Source organism: Achroia grisella, unplaced genomic scaffold (assembly GCF_030625045.1).
Source record: "Achroia grisella isolate CSIRO2021 unplaced genomic scaffold, CSIRO_AGI_Agris_v1 utg1360, whole genome shotgun sequence".
Taxonomy (NCBI): Eukaryota; Metazoa; Arthropoda; class Insecta; order Lepidoptera; family Pyralidae; genus Achroia; species Achroia grisella.
Window position 1 is genome coordinate 3,543,480 of NW_026712626.1, and position 17,100 is coordinate 3,560,579.

The following is a 17,100-nucleotide window of genomic DNA, read 5'->3' on the forward strand; positions in this document are numbered from 1 at the left end:
ATATTTTTTTATATATCGTGAATAGGATGTCTTATGGTTCTCGCGCTACATCCTAGGTCTTGCTATCATTTACCATCAGATGAGGTAAGACCAAGCGCAATCCCATTATTAATAAAATATATATATAGTTACGCCCTTATTTCCATATACTGAAGGTCCATGCCCTTATTTGCAATTTTTTTTTTAATAGTTTCCTTCTATGTATTATTTTTTTTATCGTTTCTTCATATTTTTTCCTCGCCTTTATTACTCCGCGAATAATATGCATTGTGGCTTCCCGCAGTTAATATATATTTTTTTTAATTCTCTTTTTTTTTTTAAGTATAGAGAAGTGTGAGAAATTTCATACTCCATTTCCGCGCAATTTTGGTAAAAATGGGTGTAAAGTTTTTGTTTCAAGTATGAGTATTATTTCAGTGTCGATAACTTGGTGTCTGCGAGAGGACACCGACTCCCTGATGATAGCCAGCAACAAGCTGACGCTGTGGAAGCTGACAGAGCGGTCGCATCCTGTACACAAGCTACTGGCTAAAGGTATATAATTTACTAGCTTTTGCAAATTTATCCCCTTAGGGGTGGAATTTATCAAAATCCTTTCTTAGAGGATGCCTATGTCATAGTAGCTTTATGCATGCAAAATCTCAGCCCGATCGGTTTAAAATAGACAAAGTTTCATACAAATTTTCATGCCCTTGGGGGTAGAATTAATGAAAATCCTTTCTTAGCGGATGCCTACGTCATAACATCTACCTGCATGCCAAATTTCAGCCCGATCCGTCCAGTGGTTTGGGCTGTGCGTTGATAGATCACTACTTCAGTCAGTCACCGGACTGAGACTTTGCATGCATAAAGCTACTATGACGTAGGCATACCCTAAGAAAGGATTTTGATAAATTACACCCCTAAGGGCATAAATTAACGCGAGCGAAGCCGCGGGCAAAAGCTAGTCGGAGATAAAGATCGTTTTGTAAACTTAATTTTGTAATTCTTAGGTCCATTACAAGGCAGCACCACTCCTGGTAGTAATCAGAAGCCGCCATCGGACTGCTTCAATACTGTAGTAAGATACTATTATATAAAATACTTATTTATCTTTATATATATATAGTAGCACACGCAAACGTGCTTGCGGCTCACCTGATGGTAAGTGATTACCGCCGCCCATGAGCACCCGCAACACCAGGGGAATTGCAAGTGCGTTGTCGGCATTTTAGACAAGTTTTTCAAAAGGGTATATTAAGGTTTCTTAAGGGTCGGTAATGCGCATGTGACACCCCTGGTGTTTGAGGCGTCCATAGGCTACGGTAACCATCAGATGATTGTATGCATGTTTGCCACCTATGTGGTATACAAAAAAACAAGGGAACTTTTTGCCATGTACAACCACATTGTGGAATCACCTTCCAGCAATTGTATTTCGGAACCGATACGATATTGAAATCTTCAAGAAAACAGCTTTTCTAGCGTGATGTTACATATTTCGGATATTTCTATAAAAATCTTTTTTGCCATTTAAATAAAAATCTCTATTAAAAATAGGGGTTGATGGTAGAAGTCTGAAAATTTGGGGTTGCATGTATTTTTTAATTATAAAAAACAATTTGTAAAAAATAAAAAATAATTGTTGGGGGTTACAACCCTTATCACTTAGGGGTATGAAAAATAGATAGCAGCCGATTCTCAGATCTACTGAATATGCATATAAAATCTCATAAAAATCGGTCAATCCGTTTCGGAGGAGTATGGTAACTAACATTGTGGCACGAGAACTTTATATAAACAGATATGTTTGTGGGCGGCAGGTGTGGGTGCAGACGGGCGCGTGGCCCGTGGAGGGCGGCGCCGTGCAGGTGTCGTGCGGCCGACCCCCGCCCGCGCTGCTCGCCACCACGCGCGCACTCCACTTGCTGTCTCGGGATTCCCACCATTATGTGAGCATTTATTCGTTTTTTTATATATGACTAGCTGTGCCCGCCATTTCACGCTAAATTTCAATATAAAATATAGCCTATGTGTTATTCTGACGCATAAGCTATATTACTGTAAAGTTGTATCAAAATCCGTTCAGTAGTTTTTGCGTGAAAGAGTAACAAACATCCATACTTACAAACTTTCGAGTTTATAATATTATTAAGATATTAAAATGGTGCAGCGCTAACGGTTTACGCTGGCGGGGCACCAGTGTAGGATGATAAGATGAGCACGAGGTCAGGTCAGTTAGCACATCGTGACAAATTCACCAAGAATTAATTCAAATAAACTCAATACAAGCACTTTTGAATAGTCATATTTTTTTATTGCTATGAATTGAAGTTGTTTTTCTACAAAAACATTATTATCATATACAATCTCTTCAATTGTATATTCAGCTTTTTTAACGAGTCCATAACGGACAAACAAAGTGACACGTAATTTTTATATATAAAGATGTACAGTAAATTATAAGTGATCGTACTGATCTGACTGATATTACAGATATGTTCCCGCCCGGTGGTGACGGTCGGCTCTGGAGAGCCTGCCGGGGCCGCCACACCACCCAAGAAGACCAAGTACGGCGCAGGAATACCTGTAAGTATATTCACATTATGTCTGTTTGTCTGTCAATAGCGACTATGCAACAATTCTACAGTTTGTCTTCATAATTATCGACTCTCAGACACTACTACTATTCTCACTCGCCGTTCACAGGTGTGGTATAGCCTGCATGACGACAGCAGTGTGCGATAGAGACGACATGCTTCTTTCTCTTTCCCACATGTACTACAACAAGGAGCGATAGAGACTATAAAAAAAAAACAGTCTAAAACGCGGATAATTCATCCATACTTATATTATGAATCCGAAAGTTTTCTGTCTGTTCTTTTATTTATTTGTTATCATATCGGATTAAATTGCTCAACGAATTTTAGTGAAATTTGATATGAATATATATAATACTAGCACGAATAGTCCCGGCAAACGTTGTTTTGCCATATAAATTAAATAAAAAAATAGGGGTTGATGATAGAAGAGTGAAAATTTAGGATTGTATGTATTTTTGTATGTGGTATCATAAAAAAATAGAGACTAAAAATTTTATCTAAAAATTAAAAAAAATAATTAGCGGTGGACTACCCCTAACATTTAGGGGGATGAAAAATAGATGTTGGCCGATTCTCAGACCTACTCAATACGCTCACAAAATTTCATCAGAATCGGTCAAGCCGTTTCGGACGATAAAATTACCCTAAGTTACTCCTTACCTTACATCAGCTACCCACCAAAAAGAGTTCCGTCAAAATCAGCCCAGCCATTTCAGAGATTAGTCGGAACAAACAGACAGACAGACAGACGATAATTATAAAAAATGTTATTTTGCTATATGTACCGTATATATATTCATATGCACGTAGTAAAAACCTGTTATTCCAATATTACAAACAGACACTCCAATTTTATTTATATGTATAGATTAGCTGTACACGCGACTTCGTCCTCGTGTAATTGAAACATTATTTTTCTAAAATAAAAGTAGCCTAAGTTATTATTTATTTATTAGTTTATCATTATGTTGGTGATGTCAGGCTGGTGAACCAGCGCTGGTGTCCAGCGTGCAGGTCTCAGTGCTGGGTGGAGTCGCCATCTGCTTGGACTCCCTCGCTCAACTTCATGTCTACAGACTGCCTCAGCCCTGGAGCGACATGCGTATGTATTTAGTAATCATTATTAAAATGCCATTAGGTGTTAAGTCCGCCATATGTACTTTTTACCTGTGTATGACGTGCATTAAAGTTATTTAAAAAAAAAATTCAAATTATCTTTATTCATGTAGGTCTATCACAGACTCTTATGATATGTCAAATCTACCGTCAGTTCGGAATGATTTCGATATGAGAAGAACTGACAAGAAACTCAGCTCGTATTCTTTTCAAATAAATGTTGTACATGTTTACAATAATACAGATTCATTTTTAAATTCAAATTAGGGAGAATAGAGTGACCTCCAGCAACTATTATTATCATTATATAGTATAAGTACCCTCGACTTCGTCCGCGTGGAATTTAACTTTATTTTTCTAAAATAAAAGTAGCCTAAGTTACTCTTTATTACATCACTTACCTACCAAAAAAAGTCCCGTCAAAATAGATCCAGCCATTTTTCTAAAATAAAAAAAATCTAAATAAAAGTAGCCTAAGTTAGTCTTTATTACATCAGTTACCTACCAAAAAAAGTCCCGTCAAAATCGGTCCAGCCATTTCAGAGATTTGCCACAAGAAACGGACAGACAGACAAAAATTGTTAAAAATTATATTTTGGTGTATGTACCGTATTTATATTTAATATTACAAACGGACATTCCAATTTTATTTATATGTATAGATAATATTAGTAAGATTTTTTTTTTTACAGCATCTCCAATGTCGCTGCAGCAGGCCACGTCACTCCTGGAGTATGCCATGGTAGCTGGATACGATTACCTGGATATACTGCTCACACTCAAATCTAACATGATGGAAACAGTTTACGAGAGGTGAGTGCTCCCGTGGTGCTGCTCAACAGCGTCCATTTTTTTTTATTGTGGACTAGCTGTTCCCGCGACTTCGTCCGCGTGGAATTTAAGTTTATTTTTCTAAAATAAAAGTAGCCTAAGTTACTACTTATTACATCAGATACCTGCCAAAAAAGTTCCGTCGAAATCGGTCCAGCCATTTTAAAGATTAGCAGGAACAAATAGACAGACAAACAAAAATGCTAAAAAATGTTATTTTGGTGTATGTACCGTATTTATATTCATGTGCATGTAGTAAAAAACGGTTATTTCAATATTACAAACAGACACTCCAATTTTATTTATATGTGTAGGTTTGGGCTATTGTCAGGTGCTAAGACCTGTAGCACTGCGACCTACATAGATCTATTGTGCTCGCCCTTTTTCAAAGTTCGCTACCTAGACCCGTCAGGGACAAGAATTGAAGGATATTCTTAGGAGCGATGGTTTTTATCTCCTCAGGATAGTGTAAACTTTCCAAAGGAGATATTTCGTTTATGCATGAGTGGGCTACAACCACATAGGATGTGTAGTGGCGTTTCCTCTTCCTAATTCAGTCATATTTTTGTTATTCTACCACTCATTCGAAACGTAGATTCATCAACAGAAGATCACAACTCACATATCGCCTTTTTAAATGTGTTGTTTAGAATGACATTTCTAAGAGTTTTGTGTGTGTTAGGGAAAGTACTGCTACCAAAATGTTAGGGAATTTACTATGTATATATATAGGGAAAAATATGTGTGGAAACGTCTGTCACGTACCTGTATGGTTCCGCGGATTTCTTGGGCTTCAGGGTCTCGAAGATATCTTCGCTAGCTTTCCAGTCTCACAGTAGGTTTCACAGTAGGTTTAACAGTAGGTTTAACACAGTTCTAATTTATTTTAATTCACAACACAATGCGCGCACGCGTCAAGGCCGCTGTACGGTCAGTTCAGTACTAGGTAAGGGAAGGGAAGTGAAAGCGCGGGAACAGAAAACTAACGGACTCTAATATAATAATCTGTGCTTACGATGATACAGGGTAGATTTTGAACAGTGTGAATATAAAATAGATTTCCGTGATAATAAATCAGTTACAGTGACCAGAGTAGATCAGTCCCTACAATCACTAGTTCACGAGTATGACGTGTAAATATTTATTCAATGAACACTTTCTGTTGCAGATTGACGGAGTCGTTCCAGAGATATCCGCAGCATTTCCAACAATATTACTATCATAGTTGGCTGAAAGTGAGAACTGCTTTGTGCAGGTGAGTAATGTATGACGACCCTTACGCTTATGATACGCTATGATACCCTTTCGCTTTCGACATTATGGAGGGCACAATAGGTCGCCCTAACGAATGATATTTTCCCTGAAATGTTGTACAGAATAGAATAGAATAATATTTATTACAATCACACATCACAACACAACAATGACGATGCTCACAGCAGCATATAAATTATTATAACATATAAATAGAAATAATAAATACAATACAAATCATTAAGAGAAAAAAAAGCGAACAAGAAAATGAAAGAAAAAAGAATTAAAAAAAATATAAACACATATACCAAAAACAATAATAACAAAGCAAATAAATGCGTATCCACCACTGCGGAGCATCATCACCGGTACGTCACGTCACGTACAGCACCGTCTTTTATTTATTTATTTATACTCTTTATTGTAAATAAACTAGCTTTAAAAAAAAAAGTAATTCAATTGAGTTTCTTGCCAGTTCTTCTCAATTGGATCTATATACCGAACTGGACGGTAGGGAAAAAATAAAATTATAATGTAAAAATTTGACATTCATAAGCGGCTAAAATGTCCTACATGAATAAATGATTTTTGAATTTGAATTTGAATTGCATCAATTATAGAATAAAAGAATATATATACATGATACAAAAGGCGGTCTTATCGTTAAACAATCTTTTCCAGACTATCTTTGCATGCATAGAGAAATAAAAATAAAAAATTGACAAATTGTATATCAGTCTTTTAAGCGACAGAATATTTTTTGTAACATTACAGTCCTCCCATTGAAGATCTCGTATTGGCTATACATATCTGCAGTTTGGCGAGTCATTCAATAATGACAGTTATATATCTTGGTCCTTCGAGCCGGATATTTTAAAAGCTATTATATCTTTTAAAAATCCGGCTCGAAGGACCAAGAACAATATGTATTTCCATGTGAGCGTTCAGATGGGATAGATATGTGTTGGGTTGTGAGTGTATTGAACGGTGGGGGTGCGGTGCAGGTCGGTGGCGGGGTGGCAGTGCGGCGCGGCGTGGCTGGCCAGCGCGGGGTGGGTGGCGGCCGCGGGCGCCGCCGCCGCCGCGGCCGCCCCCCGCGACGACCGCGCCGACCGCGCCGACCGCGCCGACCTCCCCGACCACGCGCTCGCCGCGCTCCTCGACGACTCGCCCGACGCAGACAAGGTCACCACAACACTTAATAACGTCCCGAGATAGCGCCATCTATGCTTTTAATCCCGGAGACTAAATCGACAAGTGTAAATATGGTTCTGGAGGCTGTACTTCCGGAGATATAGGGTTCCAAAAGGGTCTCTGGGGACGCGAGTCGTGCGCTTTGACATGCTCTCCTCTGGCGCCTGATGACTCCCAAAGTTTTCGAAAGGAAAGCAAAGGCTTCCAGAACCGAACTTAAACACGATTCTAATCATTTTGACCTCGGTGGTTTAGTTTAACACACCGCTTTACCTCCGATGGTCGCGGGTTCGATTCCTCGCACGGTACAACGTTTGTATTCATGAGTATGATTGTTTGTGTCGATCTGGATGTATACTATATATAATATGTACATATTTACGAAAAAAAGAATATCTATGTATTTATATCAGTTCTCTAGTACCATAACACAAGCTTTAGCTAACTCAACTTGAATCTAGATGGCGCTGTGTGAATTAAAAAATAAAAAGAAATTTAATATAAGCACAATAGTCATATTTTTTGTCTCTATCACTCATTTAAGAACGTAGACTCATCACAAGAATGAGCAAGAAACTTGTGTGTTGCTCTTTGAAATAAATTTACATTAACAAGGATTAGGCATGCTACAATCAACATATAAACCGCTACGTACTCAATCTTTGTTCATTCAAATCATCTAATGTAAGTTACTTAAATAATATTCTATGGAACATGGGACGGATGGTAGTATGGGATGCAACCTGTTCAGACACGCTGGCTCCTTCCCATCTACATGGAACCAACAACAGAGCTGATGCAACTTGTGAAGTGACCGTAAAAGCTAAAGCAGGCAAATACAGGGATCTAGACTCCAAATATGATTTTGTCCCATTCATAGTCAAGACCCTTGGTCCGTAGGGTCCTAGCGCTATATATATAGATGAATTTATAGATGATAGCAATATATAGCAAGAATAAGTTTATTTGCGGACAACGTTATAATTTATTTTTCATACTGCTTTCTTGATATATGATAGCGTAGCGGCTTTTGTATTGATTGCCGCATGCATCCTTATGTAAAGTGCGAATACTGTAACTACCATATAGTAATTTTTGTAGCTGTGACGTGGTCGTGTGGAATGAGTAGTCATGCTCACTAAAATGTCCAGACATGTGGCGGCGTGGTGGGCCGGGTCAATGGGCTCCCTAAAATATGGTCGAGCGCAGTGATGGCTGGCTCATCCGTCATACTCGTGAACGAGTGCTGCTTGTAGGGACTGGTCTGCTCTTATCACTACGACTGATTTAATCTTATTGCATGATTATATTTGAGCCTAAATAAATTAGTGCTGGTTGGTAGTTTGTATTCACACGTTTCGACTTGTAAATGTAAACTTACAAGGATTATTTAAAAGAGCAACACACAAGTTTCTTGCTCGTTCTTCTTGTGATGAGACAGCTTTCCGAACGAGTGGTAGATAAAAAACAAATTGTTATGACTATTCAAAAGTGCTTAAATTAAGTTTATTTGAATAAATGATTTTCTATTCTATTTTATAAGGCTTTTTAAGGAAATAGCAAAAAGGTTGGTCGACATCACAGAAGACCGAAGAGCTGGCAGCTACCTCGGACAAAGAATTAGTCTAGCCATTCAAAGAGGGAACGCTTCCAGCATCTTCAAATATTAAGTTGTTTCACAGATATTGTTAAGTCTGGAAGCGAAGACAGAAGTCTGTAGCGAAGCGTTGTCGCTTCAAGCGCTGCGACGTCCGCTGCAGCGCGCGCTGGATGTAGCGCTAACAGTGCTAGCTGCACTCCCACACCATCACCATGGTCATACGCACGGGTAAGATTATTTTTTTTGACACGTAACGTTCTATACATATATATAAGTAATGTAATATAACAATATATAAATAAAAAAGAGCAAGCACTGTCGAAACTTAAACTAAACAATTAATTAATTATTACAAAACTTGTTTATAGGATATAAATCTTAGTATAATCTAAATACAGTGGACCCCCGGTAGTCCGACAATCATTTTGCAGGGCAGTGTCGGACTATCGAATTTGTCGGATTATAGAGTACTGCCTAAGACCCCTTATAGTCGGAATTTTTTTACAAAAGAGTACCTTGTAATCCGACAAATTATAGATCCAGTGATAAGATTCTATGTTATATATGTATGTATGTATATGCACTCTGAAGTATATTGTCAAAGTAATATTTAATAACAAATAATAGACAATGTCGGATTACAAGGGGGGCCGGATTAGACAGGGGCCGGATTACCGCGGGGCAACTGTAAGTTGTTTTTTTTTGTTTTTAATTTTGTTCATGTCCTTTATATATTGGTGCAATAAAGTGTTATAATTATAATTAATTAATTATACAGTCTGTTGAGTTTGTATATGGTGGGTATGTGAGTAAAAATATATATATGTGAGTGCTTATGTTGATGTGTTCAATTAAAAAGTCGTGCAATAGAATGATCTCAATAAAATAATTAGTAGTTTAAGTACAGACTTACAGACTCTAAACTCATTCGCTCGAACACTAATTAGACTTTTTGCTTTTGCAATAGCATATGCTGGTGTATTAATTTTTAGGTTTTATTCCTTATAAATTTTATTTTATTTTAATTGCGCCTGCGCTAAGTATACGCTGGCGGGGCACCAGTGGAACATGAGGTCAGGTCAGTTAGCACATCGTGGTAAATTCGCCATCAATTTATCACGATGGTTTCCAGGGTCCACGTGGAGGTCAACCTGTCATGGTACATTGCTAGCTATAGGGTTATGAGTCCACATTATTAACAATCCGCTTCCGCTCATGTTTGTGACCAGGTACGATATAATAACGGATCCATCTGCTATAACCCTGCTCCGCAAGCTGGTGGTGGTGGTCCGCGCCAGTGGCCGCGGGGGCGAAGCCCTAAGTCGGCCGCTCTCCCGACTCGCCTCCGGGACGCAACTCAAACAGGATCTCATTGGTAAAGTTTCCTAATTCGATTGTCTATTCTAATATTATAAGGGAAAGGATTTTTAGAGATTATTTTTATTCTTTACTGTTGGGTAAAAAGGGAAACTAAGGACAAACCTGGTTCGAGGCGTCCCCGCGTGTAGATCTTATATACACGTAGCTGTTTCACTTTAAAAACGCACCACACTACGATGATTTGCACTGATAAAATCATTGCGCGGAGATCGCGGCTGATGGTTCCGTGTATGTTGGTTCGCGGAGAAAATGCGGATGTGCGTGTGCTCAATGCGACGTACAACGAACGACTGGTTTTGTTGATGCTACCCCCAGATTTGGTGGATAAAAATAGGAATAAGATGTAGGGTAGTAACATATTGCAGATTGGTAAGAAATAGATTTATATCAACCACTTTACTATAGTCTATTTTTTATATATAGTGGTAATATCTCCCATACTAAATTGGCAGGTACAAATGTCAAATTTTCAAATAATGTTACCACCTATAGCGGGGTAGTGGTGTACCTGCGATACCGATTTGTTTAATCGGAAACTTTTATTTTATCATATCAGTTTTAAAGATTTAAATGACATTTCCAGAAAAGATTTTCAAAATTTGCATACATATACTAGTGTTTCCATTACTTTCGTTGTATTATACAACATAAAAATATATTTTTGTGGTTTACATACAAATTTTAATTTTTACAGTATTAAGCTACAAACCATTCAGTTTTTTTTTTCAAACAGCTAAATATTTTAAACAAGGTAGTAGTGTAGTGTAGTCTTTATTATAGTGAAAAATAAAAAATCTATTCTGATACAACAACCATAATATTTATTAATACTTATACTTTATTAGTTTTGTGTTTGTGTGTTTTATATAAACACTCACATATTATTTCTGAGTAACCTATAAAAATGGGTAATTAATATTAATTTCCGATACTGCCACAACCCTATTTAAAAATGCAAAACATTTCCAGGTTTTTGCATTTTTTAAATAGTTGTCATGTGTTGCCACATATATAATGTGAAATTTGTCTCTGGGATTAAAAAACAGACTATAGCTGTGCCTGCGACTATGTCCGCGTGAATAGTGTCCTTGACAAAATAAAGAGAAACTATTTAATAATCTAACTGTCTTAATTATGTATATATAGAGGAGTGTGCAGCGTTGGCAGCGCAGATTCCGTCTCCACGGGTGTGGGAGTCACTCCCGAGGTGTACAGTGTCTGCACCTCATCTCCGACCCTGGCCTTTCTATGTAAGTATTTCATCACTGATTTGATTTGTCTCTAACATGACATAATTTTTTTTTAGTGAATGTTGTTTGTGAATGATTATTCCGAAGACCTAAGTTTTTATTTGGCATTTTAAATATCACTCTTATATGGTATTGTTTAGTTTGACTAAAGGACAATGTATAGCATCTTTTAGCCAATAATGTGTGAGATTTCTAAACATCTTACTTTAATGAGACGCTTGTCGAAAGAAATTAGTTGGAGAGATAAAGTAATACAAAGGTAAGTTAATTATTCACCAATTACTAATACTAGATAATTGAGGTACAAAAAAAAATTACGAATAGCAAAACTTTTGGTAGAAACATACAAACAATTGAAATAATATATTTCACAACTCAAAATACAATAGAATGCGTGAATTTATTTATAACTATTATGAGAAAACATGTGTTATAGTAGATACCTAGCAAGTATTACGACACATCCTCAACGGCGATCGGATCGGACCACCAAGCATGACGCAAGAAGGTGCGCTACCGAGAAAACCACCTGCGTCGAATCAGCATTTTAGTCCCCACAGCAATAATACCCATTTCCCTGATTTTTAATTTTATATAATTGCACTTACGGATCACACATCGATCCGAAGACACCTATATAATTGTAATAATTAATTTTTAGAATTAAATTTAGTTTACTTATAAAAATTGGTTTTTTTTGGGTCTTCCGCCAGCGACTTCAATAACTGGCGCAGTCGGTAGGATACTCGAGACGTATCGAGAATAGAAATAGGGTATATCTCACATCGATTACCGTGTCGTCTATGATCGCTATCGTCGTCGCGAGCGATTCGCGTCCACGAGTATCCAGAAAGAAGAACCTGAAGTTTCCTGGCTGGAAGAGAAATCAAGACATCGATCCTAGAACTACCAATATGCAGCGCATGTGAGTACACTATACATTTTTCCTGTAAAGTTGCTCTCAAGGTGTAAAATTTAGTGAATAGTTATATAGTTTAGTTGCAACCATTTTCCACCCTAGGAAAATCACCCCTAGAGGGCCTGCGCGCGATAGACTATCCCGTAGGCTCAATTTAGATAGAAATAGAGATTTAACTTTAGAATCAGTGTCCGAGGAGTCGGAATATAGTAATATGGGTGACGTAGATAATATTCTGAAGGCCATGCGCCTAGTACCAGAATTTGATGGTAATCCTCACGTCTTACCTAGATTTATCCGTCTTTGTGACCAATTTGTTAATGAGTATTGTATTAAGGAAAATCCTGGCAACGAGTTTGTTAATTTATGTATTGTAAATGCTATTTTAAATAAAATAACTGGACCAGCCGCGCGCATAGTAAATTCTAACGGATTATCTGAGAATTGGGATAGCATTAAAAAAGATTTAATTAATAATTTTTCGGATCAAAGAGACGAGACCGCTCTTTACAATGATCTTATGTTAGCTACACAAGGAAATAGGTCTCCACAGGAATTTTATGACCATTGCGTTAACATGTTCAGCACTATAATGACTTATGTGACTTTGCACGAAACTATTAGCACTACTGTCGAGGCGAAACGTATTTTATATAGGAAACTAACTAAAGATGCATTTGTTCGAGGCTTAAAAGAGCCATTAGGTTCTAGAATACGTTGCATGCGTCCTGATAATGTCGAGAAAGCTCTCGAGTTTGTACAAGAGGAATTGAACGTCATTTATTTGCAAGGCCGTAATGAAAATAATGATAAAAAGGCACATATGCATAATCCACTACCTAAACCGTCTTCTTTGGCCTTACCATCTAGTACTATGCCTATTTATAAGCCGATCAATTCCTTAGTACGACCACCTCTTTTGCATCAGTGGCAATCACCGCCCATGCAACAACCATGGAAAGCTAGTTATCCGCCTAACCAGCCTGTACAATACAGACCTCCAGGTATACCTTCACGCACACAGCAGATATTTAGGTCAACACCCCCAAATTATAACCCTCAATTTAATAAATTTCAATTACCTTCAAGGCAAGCTCCGCAAACTCAAGGGCCTAAACCCATGAGTGGTGTAAGCCATTATGTCGCTAGGGAAAGACCTATACAGGGTCAATTAACTGGACATGATTGGCATAGACATGGAAATCCGCCTCCATCGAACTATTTTAAGACTAGGGATATGAATATGAATGAATGTTCTGACTATAATTATAATGATTATTATTACTATACCGATTTTTCTCCATACTACGATTATGATAACTATTATTTCGAACATAATTATGATTTAGAAAATAAGACGGATTACTTTAATTATAACGACCAAGATTTTAATAACTTGAATGAGGATCATACTTACCCTGCGGATCCTCAACCTTCAACAAGTTCTATTGAGGAGCAGGATTTTCCCAAGCGGGGGAAATCAGAAAAATCAAAATAGAAATTAATATGCACACTCAAAGGCAATTACCATTTATACAAATTTCAAATCCACCTATGAAATTCCTTATAGACACTGGAGCGAATCAATCATTCATATCTCCAGAAGCTGTAGACCGATTTTTCTATAATGTTCACTTAAACTATGAACCGTTTGAAGTAACGAATGCCCATACTACGTCTAGACATAATTATTCTATTACTATTCCTTACTTTAAAGAGTTTAGGGAGCCAGATGGAATGAAATTATTCATTTATAAATTTCACAAAACTTTTGATGGTTTAATTGGATATGATTTACTGGAACAACTAGAATCAAATATTGATCTTAAAAATAAATTACTTAAAACCCGTAATAGTAGTATCCCCATTAATTTATATAATTCTTGTAACGTTAATTTATACGAGGATGTTATTCCTGCTTATTCAAAGAAATTGCTAAGACTTCCAATTAATTTACAAGACGGTGAAGCTTTTATTAAGCAACAATTTTTTTCTAATTGTATCGTTAGTGACTGTGTAACTATAGTAAAAAATAGTCGCGGATTTGTTGAAATTGCAAACCCAACAAATCATGATATAATATTTTCCATGGATCGTGCTATTCAAGCTGAAACATATAACATGGAATCATTCCGTACTAAGCAGTTACCCTCGCGAGTACAAGAAGTCCTCTCACGACTACGCACAGATCATTTAAATCCGGAGGAACGCGCTAACTTAGAAACATTATGTACTAAATATGCGGATGTGTTTTATATTGACGGAGAATCATTAACTTTTACGAATAAAGTTAAACATAAAATTAGGACTACGGACGAAATACCAGTGCACGGAAAGAATTACCGGTACCCATACGTACATAGGGATGAAGTTAGAGATCAGATAGGCAAGATGTTAGATCAGGGTATTATCCAACCATCAGAATCTGCATGGAGCTCACCTATTTGGGTCGTACCCAAAAAGGCTGACGCTTCGGGTAAAACTAAATGGCGATTAGTAGTAGACTTCAGAAAATTAAACGAAAAAACATATGACGATAAGTACCCTATTCCTAATATTACAGATGTTCTAGATAAACTCGGAAACTGTCAATACTTCTCTACTTTAGATCTTGCCAGTGGGTTTTATCAGGTCGAGATGGAACCCAGTGATATTGCTAAAACAGCATTCAACGTTGAGAACGGACATTATGAATTTTTACGCATGCCCATGGGTTTAAAAAATTCCCCATCTACTTTCCAACGGGTAATGGACAATGTTCTTAAGGACCTTCAAAACGTTGTATGCTTAGTATATTTAGACGATATCATTGTGTTCAGCACCTCTCTCCAGGAACACATGATCAATCTTGAGAAGGTATTTCAAAAACTACGAGAATCGAATTTTAAAATCCAGATGGATAAATCCGAATTTCTCAAGCTTGAAACCGCTTACTTAGGGCATATAATCACCAAGGATGGAATTAAACCAAACCCTGACAAAATTACAGCTATTCAGAACTATCCTCTTCCAAAAACACCGAAAGAAATCAAACAATTTCTTGGTTTGGTTGGATATTACAGAAAGTTTATTCCCGATTTCGCTACTATTACTAAACCATTAACGACATGTCTGAAAAAAGGTAGGAAGGTAACAGTTAATTCAGAATATGTTAGTTGTTTCGAGAAGTGTAAAACTCTCTTAACTAACGATCCGATTTTACAGTACCCGGATTTTGCAAGAGACTTCATTTTAACGACTGATGCATCTAATGTAGCTTTAGGCGCGATATTGTCCCAGGGTACATTAGGTTCAGACAAACCCATTTGCTTTGCATCGCGTACCCTTAATGACAGTGAAGCCAACTATAGTACGATTGAAAAGGAGCTTCTTGCTATTGTCTGGGCGACTAAATATTTTAGGCCGTATCTATTTGGTCGTAAATTCAAAATTGTCACGGACCATAAACCCCTCCAATGGGTAATGAGTTTGAAGGAACCGAACTCGAGAATAATTCGTTGGAAGCTAAAATTATCCGAGTTCGATTTTTCAGTAGTTTACAAAAAGGGGCGAAATAATACTAACGCCGACGCCCTTTCTCGTATTGAAATTCACAACGAGGAAGCTAATTCACTGGTTGTCAACCCATCTGAACGCCCTCTTTCAAATTCATCCACTCTATCCGCTCATACTAGTAGAGAAAACCCAATATTAGAGATTCCAATAGTTGACCAACCACTGAATAAATTTCATAGACAGCTCGTTATTACCGTAGTTAGTGACATCAGAAAGCGTGCTACCACATCAAAGCCTTTTGAAACACACACAAGGATATCTGCTCAAGTATCCGAGACAAATTTAGAAAGCGATATCGTAGAAATTATGAAAGAATATGTTAATCCTAAAATTAAGACCGCACTATTCATTAACCCACGTTTAGCAATGTATGATATAGTACCAATTATTCAAAATAAGTTTAAAAGCTCTGCGATGCAACTTGTATTGACTACGTCTGAAGTTGAGAATGTAAAAGAATATTTAAGACAACAGGATATAATTAAAAACTATCATGAAGGGAAAACTAATCACCGCGGCATTAATGAATGCTACTTAGCTCTATCAAGACGTTACTACTGGCCTAAAATGAAGGACCAAGTAACAAAAATAATTAATGATTGTGCCATTTGTGGTCAAGCCAAATACGATCGCAATCCTATACGACCACAATTCCGTATAGTTCCACCTGCTACAAAGCCCTTTGAAGTAGTACATATAGACCTATTCACCATACATCATGAAAAATATTTAACTATCGTAGATGTGTTTTCTAAATATGCACAGGCATACCACATACGGGATAGCACAGCTATTAGTATATTACAAGCCCTTTTAAAATTCTGCACACACCATGGTCTACCGTTATCGATAGTATCTGATAACGGCACAGAATTTACAAATATGTTATTTAATGAATTTACTGTTTTGCATAAAATAAATCATCATAAGATTTTACCGCATTCCCCAAATGATAATGGAATAGTAGAGAGATTCCATAGTACTTTATTAGAACATTTACGTATCCTCAAATTAAAACATAACGATGAGGACGTAGTTAATCTAGTTCCGTATGCTATTTTAGCCTATAATAGTTCGATACATTCTTTTACAAAATGCAGACCCTATGATATTATAACAGGCCATTTAGATCCCCGAGATCCTCTCGACATGGATATAAGTAGGCACCTATTTCAACAGTATATACAAAATCATAGAGAAAGAATGCAGTTAGTTTACGACACAATAGGAGAGGCATCGCTGGAAAGCCGCACCCGTATAATGGAAAATCGTAATAAAAATAGAGAGCCAGAATTTGAATATCAACCTCAACAAACTGTATATATTAGTAACCCATTAGCTAGCCGTCAGAAAATAGCCCCTAGATATAGTCAGGATACAGTTCTTGCCGATCTTCCTATACATATATATACCTCAAAG

At 37.1% G+C, this 17,100-nt stretch overlaps 1 protein-coding gene across 1 annotated transcript in view; it reads left to right on the forward strand.

Annotated features, from left to right (window-relative positions):
- Positions 1-17,100, forward strand: part of LOC131855253 (mediator of RNA polymerase II transcription subunit 16) — a 37,400-nt gene that overhangs the window by 16,788 nt on the left and 3,512 nt on the right. The window contains exons 7-17 of the mRNA XM_059206496.1: positions 418-534; positions 993-1,060; positions 1,803-1,931; positions 2,476-2,568; positions 3,564-3,684; positions 4,391-4,511; positions 5,698-5,784; positions 6,788-6,968; positions 8,660-8,805; positions 9,807-9,952; positions 11,104-11,207. Of these exons, the coding sequence (XP_059062479.1) occupies positions 418-534; positions 993-1,060; positions 1,803-1,931; positions 2,476-2,568; positions 3,564-3,684; positions 4,391-4,511; positions 5,698-5,784; positions 6,788-6,968; positions 8,660-8,805; positions 9,807-9,952; positions 11,104-11,207 (1,313 nt within the window). The remainder of the gene's footprint in view (positions 1-417; positions 535-992; positions 1,061-1,802; positions 1,932-2,475; positions 2,569-3,563; positions 3,685-4,390; positions 4,512-5,697; positions 5,785-6,787; positions 6,969-8,659; positions 8,806-9,806; positions 9,953-11,103; positions 11,208-17,100) is intronic.